This window comes from Thamnophis sirtalis, unplaced genomic scaffold (assembly GCF_051295495.1).
Source record: "Thamnophis sirtalis isolate CommonGarterSnake01/CBP01778 unplaced genomic scaffold, rThaSir2_p1.2 scaffold_14, whole genome shotgun sequence".
Lineage (NCBI taxonomy): Eukaryota > Metazoa > Chordata > Lepidosauria > Squamata > Natricidae > Thamnophis > Thamnophis sirtalis.
This window is the reverse complement of record NW_028261394.1, coordinates 1,131,264-1,146,965: the sequence shown is the minus strand read 5'-3', so window position 1 is coordinate 1,146,965 and position 15,702 is coordinate 1,131,264. Positions and strand designations below refer to the sequence as shown.

Genomic DNA, 15,702 nt, shown 5'->3' with positions numbered 1-15,702 from the left:
AAGGGAAAAAAATGTTTTAGGGGCCAAACTGGACATGGGACAGAAACCCAGCTGTGAATTTTTTTTTTTTTTTTGGTGGCTTAATCTTTGTATTTCGTTTTTTTTAAATTAGATGGCTTTTATTCCCCCTCCTTCTCCTTTCCGGTGGTTTAAATGAAGTAGATAAAATCCTCAGAGCTTATTTTCCTCGCAATTTTGTTTTTTCAAGAAAGAGAAAAGGATTTTATAAAAGGTTTTTAAAAACAGCAACAACAACAACCCTCTTTTCAACTTCTAGAGACGGTTCAGGTTAGCTGCGCTATTTTGCAAGCAAGACCCCTTCCTCCCTCTCCTACCCCCCCCACCAGCAGAGATTTTTCTGCTGCAGCTTCATTGCAAGGAATCCATGGATGGTTTTCCTCTTTGTGGGGGGGGATGTGGGGGGGGGATTGGGGTGATCTTGGCAGCAGGAAGGGCTGCACCTCAAGGGCATTTATTTCTTAACATGGATCCAGAACTGGGATGGAACCATGCTCATCATTTTGTCCCAGCAAGCACTCAGAGCAATGTTTCGCAATGTTTCTCAAATCTTGGCCCCTTTAAGGTGGGTGGACTTCAACTCCCAGCATCCAAGCTGGCTTTAAGGTGGGTGGACTTCAACTCCCAGCATCCAAGCTGGCTAGGGAATTCTGGGACTTGAAGCCCATCCATCTCCAAAGTGGCCGACCTTGGGAAGAACTGCCATAGAGCTTGAGATAAAGGCAGCTGTGTCAGAGACGCGGCTATTTGTCCCATGAAAGCAGCGGGAAGGAAATGAACGGAAGCGGCTGTTTTAATAGGAGTTCAATCCTGGGGATTTGAAATCCACCCGTCTTAAAAGTGGCCATAAAGCTTGGGAATGAAAACACCCACGTCGGATTCGGCTCCTCGTCATTGAAAGCAGCCGCTTCTGTTCTTCTCCATCCCCCTCGTGCGTGTCTTCGCGTTATCTTTCCGTGAGATTCTCACAGGACCCATTCTCCTGCGTTAACTGGAAGACAAGGTAGCCCATAATCCTCCTTCCCGATCCTCCCGGCTTGCTTCCAAGTGCTTTTGTGTGTTGTTCTACAAGCTGTAGTAGTTACGGCGTGGAGTTTTGTCTCCGGGACCAGCCAAACAAGAAAACCGCACCGTTGTATGCAGTTCCGTGTCTTTTTTTCTTTTGTAACCATGCTTTTATAGGGGGGAAAAAAAAGACCACGAGGAACCTGCACTGGTATTTATTTTCTGGCACAAATAAAATGACTCTGGTTTTGCATGAGCTTTTTAGGAAATGTTTGTCCGATCGTTCTCCTCTTGGGCGTTGGGAGAGAAAGACGGGTGGACATGAAAAACAGAGGAGATAGTTCAACATCTGGTGAATTCTGACCTCCCAGTTGAATTCAGATGGTTGGGGAGGGGGCAGGGGGGAGAGGCATCTCTGACTTTTTCTTGCCAGCCATTCTGGAATTTTGGAATGTGTCTCTTGACTTTTTCAATCTTTCCTGCAGCCCTTGGATCTCTTGGTGGCCTCCCATCCAAGGACTGATAGCAATAGCAATAGCAGTTAGACTTATATACCGCTTCATAGGGCTTTCAGCCCTCTCTAAGCGGTTTACAGAGTCAGCATATCGCCCCCAACAACAATCCGGGTCCTCATTTTACCCACCTCGGAAGGATGGAAGGCTGAGTCAACCTTGAGCCTGGTGAGATTTGAACCGCAGAACTGCAGAACTGCAGTCAGCTGAAGTAGCCTGCAGTGCTGCATTTAACCACTGCGCCACCTCGGCTCTGATCCACTCTGCAGATCAGCTATTTTACGTCTATTGAAAAGAGAGGCTTGGCGCATTGAATGGCCCCTTAGTTCGCCTCCCAAGGGGCTAAAATTACAATTTGTGATTCCCTTCTGTGCGTCTCAGCTGAAGGAGGTTCTGCATTCAGCCCTCCGGAGTTACACTTTAACACAACCACTTACTAAGCTGTGCCACAAGCAAATGGAAAAGGTTGACCCATTAACAAGAGGTATCAATGTTTGTAAGAGAGCGAAAGGGAGAGTGGACGGGATGAACAAGGGAGATTTGTAAGATTGGGCTTAAGACGAAAGAATGGATCCCATGATCAAATATGCAAGCCAGGAAGAGGTCAGTTCTTTTTCCCTGGACATGTGGGTGTTTTTTTTGTGTTTTTTTTTTAAATTTTACAGCAATGGTTTTCAAAGTTTCTAGCCATCTTTAAGGCTGTGTTTCACAATCTGAGAAACCTTTAAGAGGTCTAGACCAGGAATGGCTAACTTTTTTCTAGAGCTGTGCCAAAACTGTGTGCTCCTGTGTTATCACATGCACACATGTGCCATCTCTGGGGTGTGTGTGTGTGTGTGTGGCGTTTTCGCCCTGGCTCTCCAGAAGGCCGAAAGCCAGCTGGCCGACACGCACATGCGTGCTGGAGCTGAGAGCTGTTGTGCCAGCAAATACGGATCTGCGTGCCACCTGTGACATGCGTGTCATCGGTTCCCCGTCGGGGGTCTAGACTTCAACTCCCTACGATTATCTATAGATTCCATGAGCCCCCCAAGAGGTAGCAAGCTCTTAGCCTTCCTCACAAGCTGAATGAATAAATACGTTCCTTTTTGAAGGAGAAAGTTTTTAATGCTCTCCAAAAAGTGTATTCAGATCGTGGGTGCGAATTAAGCTGAACGTCTCCACATTTTAAAATGCATGTTTACCTTTTTCTTCTAAAAGCATCCGCCACTAGGGGGCAGCCCCGAGCCATTGTTAGCTGGTCTCTGCTAGGCCAAGTCAAGAACCATTCCTCCTTGGGTGGGAGGCCACCAGGTGATGCCAAAGTCACATTGACCAGCCTGGGAAGTCATATAATCCTCAGATTATTGCTATTTGTCAAGAAACTAAATTGGAGTTGCCCAAAGGGGTTCACTTTTAAGCTTTAACCCAATACGGGGAGAGAGATTTGCTCCCTGTGAAAGTGATTTGACTTAATTCCTCAAATGCGTCCTTGTGTCTAACCAGCATGGACCCACCCAGGTCCGCCAGAGACAGAAGCCGGCATCAATTTAGGCCCCTGGATTTCTCCCAGGTGCCTTCTGAAAGTTTGAGAAGCTTCACTTCAGGTTGCTGAATTGTCTGTCTGTCTGTCTGTCTCTGTGTCTCTGTGTGTCTCTGTGTCTGTGTGTGTCTGTGTCTGTGTCTGTGTGTCTCTGTGTCTGTGTGTGTGTGTCTGTGTGTGTGTCTGTGTGTGTAGAGCCCCCACTCTCCATAGCAGATGGAGGAAAAGCTCCCAGAGACTTGAAGGATGAATCCAAAAGGCAACTACACTTTCTTGTGTTTTCGGTTTTTCTTTTCTTTTACTTGAAAACATTTGACTTCTCATTGAAGTTCTGAAGAAGAAGCTTCTTGGATGAGAAGCGAAACGTTTTCAAGGAAAAAACAGCAGCCAGAAAGTCCAGTTGCTCTTTGGAAAAGCACCTGGGTCAACCATGACTTGGAGGATGGAGAATCTCCGTAGAAACCCGAAGGAGAATGGAAGCAGGTTCAGCCTCGGCTTCTGAGGAACGTGTCTCCTGGCCTCCTGGCCATTGCAAAGTCCAAACCACCTGGCTCGAATCTGAGGCTGTCTTAACCGAAGAGGTGGGCAGCCTCTGAGCTCCGGAGGGAGGCGTGGGTGGTTTAATCATCAATTCCCTTCGGCTTGGAAGCAGCTAGAAGGACTGCTCTTCTCTTCCCGGGCTGAAACGCAGCGTCCCTCCATGGAGAACAATTCCCACGCAGAAACGCCCGCTCTTTCCCCGCAGTTTGGCGCTCCAGATGTGGTGGTGGTGGTGATGTATTTCCTCTTGAACCTGGCCGTTGGCATCTGGGTACGGCGGCCTCGGTCTTTAAGCTGACCCTTCTGAATTTCCTCCGAGTGGGAATTCCTCTGCGGAATCTACGGGAGTTGCTCCGTGGAAGATGTCCCCTCTTTGAGATGTCCCTTCTTTCCCAAAGCGGTTGTTTTTAATTCTGGAGTGCTACTGCCATTATTGTGGGGTCCGATTATGTTTCTTTTCAATCAGGGCTAATTTGCAGCCTACTAAATAAAAAATAAAATGGGGGAAGGAGAGAGAAAGGAGCTAATTAATTGATGGTGGTGGGTGATAATCTAATTCATTGGAAAATCATGGCATCATACAGACAGTCCAGACCAGTGTTTCTCAACCTTGGCAACTTGAAGAGGTCCGGACTTCAACTCCCAGAATTCCCCAGCAGTGGTTAGGACAGTGTTTCTCAACCTTGTCAACTTGAAGATGTCCGGATTTCAACTCCCAGAATTCCCCAGCCAGCATTCGCTGGCTGGGGAATTCTGGGAGTTGAAGTCCGGACATCTTCAAGTTGCCAAGGTTGAGAAACACTGGTCCGGACTGAATTGATTTGGTAAAGAAGAAAATCAACCAGATAAAGGGCCACTACAGAAAGAATCAAGGTAATAAATAAGGTTTTATTGCAAATCAGGGATCCATCTGAGCATTGGGAAAGCAGGAGGCCTCTTCCCAGAGGGAGGCAGGGCTGGAAAAGAAGGGAAGGGGAGACGGAAAAGACAAGACTTAATAAATCTCACCCCATTCCTGGCTCACTTCTCTCTCTCCCTTCACAGTCGTCATGCCGGGCAAGTAGGAACAGCGTGAGTGGGTACTTTCTGGCTGGGAGGAACATCGCCTGGTGGCCGGTGAGTAACTCCGACTGGGTGTAACTGATTCATACTGGTCTCTTGCAAGGAATATGGGTATAGATTTGTTGCTGTTTATATCTGTCATCTGTGTCTGTCATAGCTGGGAAAGTCTGGGAGTGGAAATCCACTTATTTTAAAATGGCCAAGGTTGAGAAACATTTCTTTTCTTTTCTTTTTCTTTTTCTTTTTCTTTTTCTTTTTCTTTTTCTTTTTCTTTTTCTTTTTCTTTTTCTTTTTCTTTTTCTTTTTCTTTTTCTTTCCTTTTCCTTTTCTTTTTCTTTTCTTTTTCTTTTCTTTTTCTTTTCTTTTTCTTCTTTTTTCATTTCCCTATCTATCCATCTGTCCATCCATCCATCTCTCTCTCTCTCTCTCTCCATATATGTGTGTGTGTGCGTGCGTGCATGTGTATGTATGTATGTATGTATGTATGTATTTAATGTCACAACCCCTGCTATGCCCAATTATGGGAGGAAGCTAACTGCTTCCATTCTCTGTCCATCGGCTCGTCACAAGAGACCATCCAGACAGAAAGCCCAATATTTTTACTGTTGCCTTTGTTACACTTGTACACATACATACACACATACATACATATCAGCATTTGTGCTGATAAATAAATAAAGGCACATATGTCTATCTTATCTCATCTATTATATCTATTTCTTTCTGTTTATCTAACATCTGTCTGTCTGTCTGTCTGTCTGTATCTACTTACCTACCTACCTACCTACCTACCTACCTACATCTATCTATCTATCTATCTATCTATCTATCTATCTATCTATCTATCTATCTATCTATCTATCTATCTATCTATCTATCATCTATTTATCTATCATCTATTTATCATGTATTTATCATGTATTTATCTATCTATATCATCTATCTATCCTCTCCCTCTCTCTCCCACTCCCCCCCTCTCCTCTATATCATCTATCTATATATCTATATCTATCTATCTATCTATCTATCTATCTATCTATCTATCTATCTATCTATCTATCTATCTATCTAATCTATCTTCTCTATTATCTACCTATCCTATTATATCTATCTATCTATCTATCTATCTATCTATCTATCTATCTATCTATCTATCTATCTATCTATCTATCTATCATCTATCTACCTACCTACCTACCTACCTACCTACCTACCTACCTACCTACCATCTATCTCTACCTCCCTCCCTATATCATCATGTACCATCTATCTATTTCACACAGCTGCTCAAGATGACTGGGGGCAGCTTACAGTAAAACCAACGATTTGCATATTTTACAAAAACCAATTAAACCGAATGCAGTTAACGATTAAGGCCAAGAGTCACAGTTTTCTGTTTGCTTTATTGTTTTAATCGGTTAGTGGGTCAGCTCGTGACGCTCAGGTGCCCAGGACACCTTGCTCCCTGAGCAAACAACAATAATTTAACGCAGGCCGCAGAGAGTCTCTTTGGATAGCGATAGCGAGCAGCCCAGATAATTTAACCAATAAATCAAATATCGGTCCCCCCACAAGGAGTTTTGCTCCTGTTGTCGTTTGGCGGAGATGAACGTCCGGGGTTTTTCCTTTGCAGATCGGTGCTTCGCTCTTTGCCAGCAGTGAAGGAGCCGGCCTCTTCATCGGGCTGGCCAGCAGCGGAGCAGCCGGGGGGGTCGCGGTGGCCGGCTTTGAGTGGAATGTAAGGGGCTCAACTTTGCTGGGCCAGATCTGGGTTTAAGCGGCCGTTCCCCTTTGGAGCGTCCCCGGGGGGGTGGGGGGGTTGGAGCCCACCATGGCTGCATGCCTGGCAAAGAGGGTGGGCCTGGCTGAGGCTGAGCCCTTCTGCTGATGGCCTCTGTGTGGCTTCTCGGCCCCTTCTAGGCCACCTACGTGCTTCTGGCCTTGGCCTGGCTCTTCCTTCCCGTCTACCTTTCGTCAGAGGTGAGTGGGAGCCCCCCCCTTCACTCCTGGCGCTGCATGGGAGGGTCTCCTTGTGGCTCACTCCTTCCCCCTTCCGCACAATCCTGGCTTGCTGAGCCAGAGTTTGCCCACCCCTTCATGGGTGGGCACAGCAGATCCTGAGGGGCATCTTCAGGGCACACAACCGGTAACTCCGCCACTCTTCCTGTTGGTGGGTTGATCTGGTACTAGGTTGCCCGCCCAAAGCTCTTCATCCGTTACCTCCAGGCTGACCTTTCTCTCTCCCCCCAGATCGTCACCATGCCGGAGTATCTCCAGAAGCGCTTTGGAGGGGAGCGAATCCGGATCTGCCTGTCCTTCTTGTCGCTCCTGCTCTCCATCTTCACCAAGATCTCTGTGAGTGGCCCCCTTTCCTCTGCATCTCCAGGCTGGACCCCTTTTCTTAGCCTGCCTTGGGGTGATGGGGGAGGGCAGCCTGTGGGTCCAACTGGAGTTAAAGCATGTCGAATTATAGAGCTCCTTTTTTCCTTCCTTCCTTTCCTTCACTTTTTCCTTCCTTCCTTCCTTCCTTCCTTCCTTTTTTCCTTCCTTCCTTTCCTTTTTCCTTCCTTCTTTCCCCTCTTCCCTTTTTTCCTTCCTTCCCTTTTTCCTTCCTTCCTTCCTTTTTTCCTTCCTTCCTTTCCCTTTTCCTTCTTTCTTCCCCCCTTCCCTTTTTTCCTTCCTTCCCTTTTTCCTTCCTTCCTTCCTTTTTCCTTCCTTCCTTTCCTTTTTCCTTCTTTCTTTCCCCCTTCCCTTTTTTCCTTCCTTCCCTTTTTCCTTCCTTCCTTCCTTCCTTTTTTCCTTCCTTCCTTTCCTTTTTCCTTCTTTCTTTCCCCCTTCCCTTTTTCCTTCCTTCCCTTTTTCCTTCCTTCCTTCCTTTTTTCCTTCCTTCCTTTCCTTTTTCCTTCTTTCTTTCCCCCTTCCCTTTTTCCTTCCTTCTCTTTTTCCTTCCTTCCTTCCTTCCTTCCTTCCTTCCTTCCTTCCTTCCTTCCTTCATCCCCCCCATCCTTCCTTCCTCCCATCCACCCACCCATCCATCCATCCCTGCCTCCCTGTGCCATTGGACAGCAAGTAACCTCTCTGATCCTCCGTGGCTTTAATTAATTGATTTGTGTGGTCCTTAATTGGCTCCTTCAAGTGGCTTTTGAACCCTTGGAGGAGAGAAGAGTTGGAGATCCTTTGGAGATGACCCCATGTTGCACCCAAGCCTTTGTCCAGCAGGGGGCGCTGTTGACCACCCCATTCCCACCAGGCACCCATTCAGCCCCCTGCTGGGCAGTCTTCATTCACCCGGATGGCTTCCTGCTTTCCACCTTCTTAAGACCCCAATCCCCCTCCCCTCCCTGCAACAACCCTTCGACCTTCCTGCAGTTGAGCCTCCCAAGTTTCGAAAGTCCCTTCAGAGGATTTCCTGCCCCTCTGGGCCAAACCCCCCAAACACAAAACCCAACCTCCCGTTTCCTTCAGGCCTCCTTTAAAACCATGTCTGTCCTGCAGGGGTTATGACGACTGTAATGATATGTTGGAAAGGATTTTGTTTCCTCTCTGGAAAGGCTGCTGGCTGCTGGCTACAGTAGAGCCTCCTGTTCAGTAGCAGTCTATCTTTCTAGGTGGATTGTTTGGGAATGAAAGAGAGAGAGAGAGAGGGATTGTTTTTGCACTTGTGGGTTTCCTGGAGACGCCTGCTGGCCTCTTCTGGCGATTGGGAGGTTGAAACAGGTCCAGGTGGGGCCTCAGACTCACCCAGAAAGACTCTTCCCACGGAAAAGGGTGATTTCTTTTTTTTAAAAAAAACCCATAACAATAACAACCGTTATGATTGGTCACCTAGTCACCCAGATGTTTAGACTGGGTTTGGTGTTTTGATCGCGTCCTTCCCAAGTGGTTGGATGGAGTTCAAAGGAATCATAGCAGGATGGAGGTTGCTCCCTTCTGCAATTGACCCATGGAGATTTGGTCAAGGGGTCAAGGCCGGTGGTCTTCGGATCCCACCAGTGGAAATTCTGTGCAGATTTGCTAAGTGGGTGCTGACCACCAGGGCTGCTTTATTTATTTATTTTATTTATTTTATTTATTTTATTTATTTTATTTATTTTATTTATTTTATTTATTTTATTTATTTTATTTATTTTATTTATTTTATTTATTTTATTTATTTTATTTATTTTATTTATTTTATTTATTTTATTTATTTTATTTATTTATTTTATTTTATTTTATTTATTTTATTTTATTTTATTTTATTTATTTTATTTATTTTATTTATTTTATTTATTTATTTTATTTATTTTATTTATTTTATTTATTTTATTTATTTTATTTATTTTATTTATTTTATTTATTTTATTTATTATTTTATTTATTTTATTTATTTTATTTATTTTATTTATTTTATTTATTTTATTTATTTTATTTATTTTATTTATTTTATTTATTTTATTTATTTTATTTATTTTATTTTATTTATACGATTTATAGGCCGCCTAATCCCAGAGGACTCCGGGCAGCTTACAACGAAAGAAAAAAGAAATAATAAAAAAATGAAAATAAAAACAGGTTAAAAACTACACGCATACATTCGTTACGATCGGGGCTGGACCTCAACAGTGAGGTCAACAGCCCCAGGCCTGCCGGAATAGCCAGGTTTTAACAGATTTTCTGAAGGCTCTATATCCATCAACTTCCCATTTCGATTTTCCAGACGGCCATCTGTCAGAAATAGCGTAGGATCACCTGCTTTGGGGGGGGGGGTGCGGTGGGGTTGGACTAGATGACCTACAAGGTCCCTTCCAACTCTGTTATTCCATTTTATTTGCTGAGATGGAAGGCCTTTCTCAGGACTTTTGGCCACGCACAGCGACCGCTTCCCTTAATTGGAGGCCCAGAGGCTTGGCCGTGGAGTTGGCTTTAATCAGATAATTCCTGCAACCTTTTTTAATTGACGAGGGATAATAAAGCGATGATTAGCTGAAAGGGAAGCTTGAGGTAGGAACTTTGAGCGGCTGCAGGGAGCGGGGGGGGGGGGCAGATCCCAAAGCAGGCTTGGATTCCCCCCTCCCCCCCAGCTCTGCTCCTCTTCCTTCCAGGAACTGTTGAGATCAAAGGGATTCTTCCCAGCTGCTGTTTTATGAATGGGCCAAAGTCCCTTGGGGGGAATTCCTCCTCCTGTTTTTGAAGGAGGGGGCCAAGCGTTCCCTTCGGACCCCCTTGGTCTGCCAGAGTCCTTCTTTTCAGTCGTCGGCTGGAGAGACGCTCCGCTGGCAAGAGGAAGGACTTTGAGGCTTTCGAGGCAAGAAATGCCCCGTGTGTGTTTTTAAGCGGGGTGCAGCGCTGCCAACTCCTCAGCGGGCATCTCCACCCCTCTGCAGTAATTACAGAACATTCCTCTCCCTTGGGTGCTGCTGGCAGCCATTCAGGCAGCTGCTGTGTGGGCTGAGAAAGGGGGCCAGGTCGAAGGGGCTGGGCGTAAGGAGAGGGCCAGTCGCCCCCTTCCCTTGACCAGCAGAGCTGCCACCACCGACGGCTTCTTCTGAACCATGCCGGGCATTTCCCTGGAAAGGCGGATGTGGAGGGTGGAGCCATGTTGGTGGGGTCGATGGAACTCTTCTCTGGCTTGGAGAGACGTTCATGGGGGCCCTTCTGTGCCTCCCTGAAACTGGGCAGGAGTTTGCAGGGGAAGAGGTGGCACAGTGGTTAAATGCAGCACTGCAGGCTACTTCAGCTGACTGCAGTTCTGCAGTTCGGCTGTTCAAATCTCACCGGCTCAGGGTTGACTCAGCCTTCCATCCTTCCGAGGTGGGTAAAATGAGGACCCAGATTGTTGTTGGGGGCAAATATGCTGACTCTGTAAACCGCTTAGAGAGGGCTGAAAGCCCTAGGAAGCGGTATATAAGTCTAACTGCTATTGCTAAGGGGCCGGGCACCCTCCCTCCAATCGCAGAATGAAGGGATGGAATGACCAACCAGTAGATGAAGACAATGGACAGCAATTGAATCCATCTTTAAAGGACATGAATCAACTGGGCAAAGGGTTAGCCTTCGCTTAGAAGGAAGCATAGACAGCCGAGAGTTTTGTCCTCAGCTCTGGGACTCTGGGAAAAAAACCTCTTTGCACAGTGGGTGTGTTTGTACGAGCCACAAAAGCTTGGTGGTGGTGGTGAGTGGGCATTGTAGGGCAGGGCCCTGAATGGACCCACAGGAACCTTGGGAAGAGCCGCTGGTCCCTCTGCCAGCCTCCAGGGAGGGCCAGCAAACCTTTTTTCGGTAGCCCGCTGCAGAGCTGGGCGTGCAGGAAGAGCTTGGCAGCTGACTGGCAGGTGGGGCAGATGCCCGAGGGAGGAATTGTACGAGCCGGGAGAGTGAAAGCACCGGGCATCGCCTGCCTGCCGCCTTCCGCCTTTGCCTGGCAGGTGAAAAGAGGCCAGCTGGGCTTTTTGCTGAGCCAGCAGGAACGGAGAGGAGACGCCACCCATCACGCCGGGAAGCTGGAAGCGTCAGCAGCCGAAAGGGGTGGCTGCTTCCTCTCCGAGTCCCACCTACTCACCCACCCACCCGCCTCCATGGGTTCTTCCTACGCGGAGGGCATCTACATGGATAAGAATCAAAAGTCGTCCCGGTTTGTAATAGGCGTCTTGGGTGGAGCAGCACGTGGACATCTTTGGCATTGACACAATCGGTCAATTGCAAAAGGCAGCTTTGCTTGCAACCGCTTACATTCAGGGATGAAACCTTTAGCCCCATCAAAGCATCCACATCTGGCCCATCCCAGGTCCTCTGCCAGGTGGACATAAATGCCAAATCGAGCCTCAACCTCTGGATGACTAGGCAGCCAACCATAAGTATTTATTTTTTTAAAAAAAGATAGCTTTGTTTTCTTCCTCCCCTCCAAGAGGCTTCCCTGGATTCCGGTTGACTCCCAGACTCCGAGACTCAGAGCTTAACCATCCCGGCTAATAAACCATTAGTGCAGCTCCTCCCTTTCCCTGTGTTTGTGTTGTCTCCTCCGAAAGCCATCTGGGCTCTCGGGGATCCTCGTACCGTCTCAGGGCAGTGAGTCCCACAGGTTAATTACAGGCTGCGAGGCCAAGTCTCGCCTCAAACGTTGTGGCATCTTCGTATCTGAAGCTCCGCGGAGTTTGGAAAGGGCCTCTTTTGATCTGACAAGCTTTCTGGGGTTCTCGGCCCCACCTGGGCTGCTGGGTGTGCCTCCCCATGAAGCAGCTAATGAGGGAACGTGTCCCCAAATCTCTCTGGGGACATTGCACCCCTGGAGTCGTGTTGGCGAGGGCGTTGGGCAGGTGCACAGCCAGGAAGCCTTTGGTGGGAGGGCTTTTGCACAGAAGAGAATAGAGAACTGAATTGAATTAGAGGAATAGGAATAGAATGGAATAAGAATAAAACAATAGAATAGAATAACAGTGTTGGAAGGGGACCTTGGAGGTCTTCTAGTCCAACCCCCTGCCTCAGCAATAAACCCTATACTACTTCAGACAAATGGTTATCTAATCTCTTCTTTAAAACGTCCAGTGTTGGAGCATTCACAACTTCTGGAGGCAAGTTGTTCCACTGGTTAATTGTTGTCACTGTCAGGAAATTTCTCCTCAGTTCTAAGCTGCTTCTCTCCTTGATTAGTTTCCATCCATTGCTTCTTATTCTGCCTTCAGGTGCTTTGGAGAATAGCTTGACTCCTTCTTCTTTGTGGCAGCCCCTGAGATATTGGAAGATGCTATCATGTCTCCCCTAGTCCTTCTTTTCATTAAATTAGACATACCCAATTCCTACAACCGTTCTTCATATGTTTTAGCCTCCAGTCCCCTAATCCTCTTTGTTGCTCTTCTCTGCACTCTTTCTAGAGTCTCCACACCTTTTCTACATCGTGACGACCCAAATTGAACGCAGGATTCCAAGTGTGGCCTTCCCAAGGCCTTATAAAGTGGTATTAACACTTGACAGCCTCTGTTGCTTCCCAGGGCCCGGCTGGAATTCCCGAGCGGAAATCTTTTGCCGAAACCAATGTTTAGGCGTTGGGATTCAGGAGCAAAGTGTTTCCTATTGGATTGTAGGGCTGTGACCATTGTGTGGCTTGGCCCTCCTCTTTGGGTCTCTCGATGCAAAACCCCAATGCAAAGGTGGCCTTTTACCTCCCCTGTCCCACCTCCCCCCCCCCCCGGCTTAAAGTGACTTCAATGGGGTTTCCTCCTGCAGACAGACCTGTACTCCGGAGCCCTCTTCATCCAGATCTGCCTCGGCTGGAATCTCTACCTTTCCACCCTCCTGATGCTGGGGGTCACGGCTGTCTACACCATCGCAGGTGAGATGAAGAGGCCCTGCGCGAAATCTCTCAGGCTCTCAGAGCCCAGGTTGGGCTCCTGCAGGATGGGGATGGGGCCGTTCTCACCATCCCCAAACAGAACCAGAAATTCTGGTTCCAGCTCTGCTTGCAAGTGCAGGATTAAGCTATAGACTTGGTTGCTTTGAGGCCCCAGATACAGTATTTTCTGGCAATAAAGCAGGCTGTTTCCTTGCCATTTTTACCCAGACTAGCAATTGGCTGGCTCTGCTTATCTCAGGCTCCAGGTGAGGACTGAGAGCTGCTACCTGCTGAGCCTCACCTGTGAAGCCGCCAGAAGGTGACTTCCTAGAGGTTGGCTTTTGGTTCCAGGCAAACTAGGTTTTTTGGGGGGGGGGAAACCAACCAATTGTGCGCTGGATGCTCTCTGAGCTTGGCAGTTTTCCTGCAGATGTTTCATGACCCAACTCGGTGACATCCTCCATATCTTCAGGTACCACTGATGGCGTTACCTAGCTGGGTCACGAAGCGTCTGCATGAAAACTCCCAAGCTCGGAGAGCTACAAGGGAGCCCCCTCCTCCCCAGTTCAACCCTCCGCTTCTCTTGGTGCCCACCCGTTGTGCCCACCCTTTTCCGAGTTGCATCCTACATCGTTCCAGGTGGGCTGACGGCCGTCATCTACACCGACGCTCTGCAGACACTCATCATGGTGGTTGGCGCGATCATCTTGACGGTCATCGGTGAGGACTCGAGAACTTTTGCTTTCTTCCCTTCGCAACCCGAGGAGGGAAGCTGGAGACAACCCCCGGGGGACTTGGGGAGAAGACAGATGTTCTGTTGGGAGCAGGAGGACCCGGGAAGGAAGCTGCCTTTCTCCTGCATCTCCTCACCCCACCCCAAGAAAGCTCTCCCGGTGCCTTTCAGGGCAGGGGTGCCCCCCCTCTTCTATTCCAATGATCTCACCCGTGGGGTGGAAAGAGCGAGGCGTGTTTCTGCAGCTTAAAGACTTTTATTCTCTTTCTACATTTGTAAACAATTGTTTTGGACGTGGTACACGAAGGCCAGCCACCCCAGGCGTCTATCAACTCTTGACCAGCATTTGTGCTGGAACCAGGCAGCCAATCGAAGGCTGAGCCAGCCAGGGCTTCCGAGGCCCCTTCTGCCCGGCTGGTACGCTGCCCACATCCTCCAGGGCAGTGGTTCCCAAACTTGGCAACTTTTAAGACTTGTGGACTTCAACTCCCAGAATTCTCCAGCCAGAGCTCGAGATCCCTGATTTTTCCCTTTCGGCAAGAAAAGTCCCTTAAAAGTCTTTGGCCAGAAGAACCAGGGACCATCTACATTTAAAGTTTTTAGAGTTTGGGTGTTTTTCTGTTGCTGTTATTCAGTGGTTCCCAAACTTGGCAACTTTAAGACTTGAGGACTTCAACTCCCAGAATTCTCCAGCCAGCAGAGCTGGCTGGAGAATTCTGGGAGTTGAAGTCCACAAGTCTTAAAGTTGCCAAGTTTGGGAACCACTGCTCCAGGGGAATATGGCCATTTCCTGGGACTTCCCTGGAGTTCCTTTCCCCGCTCTTAGGAGTTGTGGGAGCTTCACTAACTGGAAGCTTTCAAGAAAAGACTGGAGAGAAATGGTGTCGGGTCTCCTGCTTGGCTCCGGGGAGGCTGGACCAGATGACCTTCAGGGTCCCTTCCCAACTCTGTTATTCTCTTCCGTCCTCTCTGCTTTGGGATGCCTGGCCCCCTTCTTCTCCCTAAATTCAAGTCATAGGTAGTAGGGTGAAATTTGAATGTCCTTAGCTTCCTGTGAGTGAAATCTGTCAAGGGGCAATTCAAGTGTGATGACCAGTTGGGGCACAGTGCCCATGTGCATCGGGGAAGTTGTGGGGAGATGCACAGAAGGGAAGGTGGGGGGGAAATGCCATCACCGCATTGTCATTATGGGGCATGGGATGCCACGGTGGCTTTTGTGGTGTCTGTGGTGCCACTCTGGCTTCATCCACGAGGCCCTGATGCTTGGGAGGTGCATGGCTGCAGGGGGGAAAAATCTCAGAAGGTGGGATTCACCCCCTTGCTGAAGGTACAGATGGTGGGGGGGTGTCTAGGAACATTGCGAGAAGCTTCCTTTGGGGGTCTCTGCTTGAGATTGAGATTGCTGTTAGTGCCACTTTTCTCAACCTGGTGCCCTGTAGATGCCCCGTGGATTCTTTGGGATTATTGAAACGTTTTGGGCAGCTGAGGAGTTGACGGAGGAGATGGGGATCCCTTGGCTGCTCCTCATGCTTAGATGGAGCTTCAGAGGTTGACCCAAGACTTGGGATCAACTGGAGTCTGACTCTTGAATGGGACCGAACCTAAGATGGCCTACAAGGAGACCCAGCTCCTTCTCACCCGCCCATGAACTCTGCTTTCAAACCTTTTGGGGCACGATGTGTTGGCCCCCCTTCTTCTTCTCCCACCTCATCCCGAGTGGATAGGAAGCCCAATTCCCCCATGTCAAGGGTTCTCCTCCCTCATTCTTTGGGGGCCAAAGGAAGGAGATGGGAACCGTTGACTTTGGAGGGACACAGACAAGGCTGTGTGTGTGTGTGTGTGTGTGTGATGTGGTGGCTCAGCCCAGCGGTTGTTCATTGCTCCTCTCCTGCCCCATTGAGCCGAGGTGGCGCAGTGGTTAAATACAGCACTGCAGGCTACTCCAGCTGACTGTAGTTCTGCAGTTCAGCGGTTCAAATCTCACCGGCTCAGGGTTGACTCA

At 48.2% G+C, this 15,702-nt stretch overlaps 1 protein-coding gene and 1 long non-coding RNA gene across 2 annotated transcripts in view; both read left to right on the top strand.

Moving 5' to 3' along the window:
• The first annotated feature begins 1 nt into the window (after position 1).
• LOC148042646 (uncharacterized) lies at positions 2 to 1,279 on the top strand. The gene is made up of 2 exons (XR_015695077.1): positions 2 to 583; positions 625 to 1,279. It is a non-coding gene; the product is annotated as an uncharacterized LOC148042646 (long non-coding RNA).
• A 2,224-nt stretch (positions 1,280 to 3,503) lies between these two features.
• Positions 3,504 to 15,702, top strand: part of SLC5A10 (solute carrier family 5 member 10) — a 54,541-nt gene continuing 42,342 nt past the window's right edge. The window contains exons 1-7 of the mRNA XM_087701766.1: positions 3,504 to 3,868; positions 4,642 to 4,713; positions 6,293 to 6,397; positions 6,580 to 6,639; positions 6,910 to 7,014; positions 12,862 to 12,967; positions 13,607 to 13,687. Of these exons, the coding sequence (XP_087557892.1) occupies positions 3,758 to 3,868; positions 4,642 to 4,713; positions 6,293 to 6,397; positions 6,580 to 6,639; positions 6,910 to 7,014; positions 12,862 to 12,967; positions 13,607 to 13,687 (640 nt within the window). The 5' untranslated portion in view covers positions 3,504 to 3,757. The remainder of the gene's footprint in view (positions 3,869 to 4,641; positions 4,714 to 6,292; positions 6,398 to 6,579; positions 6,640 to 6,909; positions 7,015 to 12,861; positions 12,968 to 13,606; positions 13,688 to 15,702) is intronic.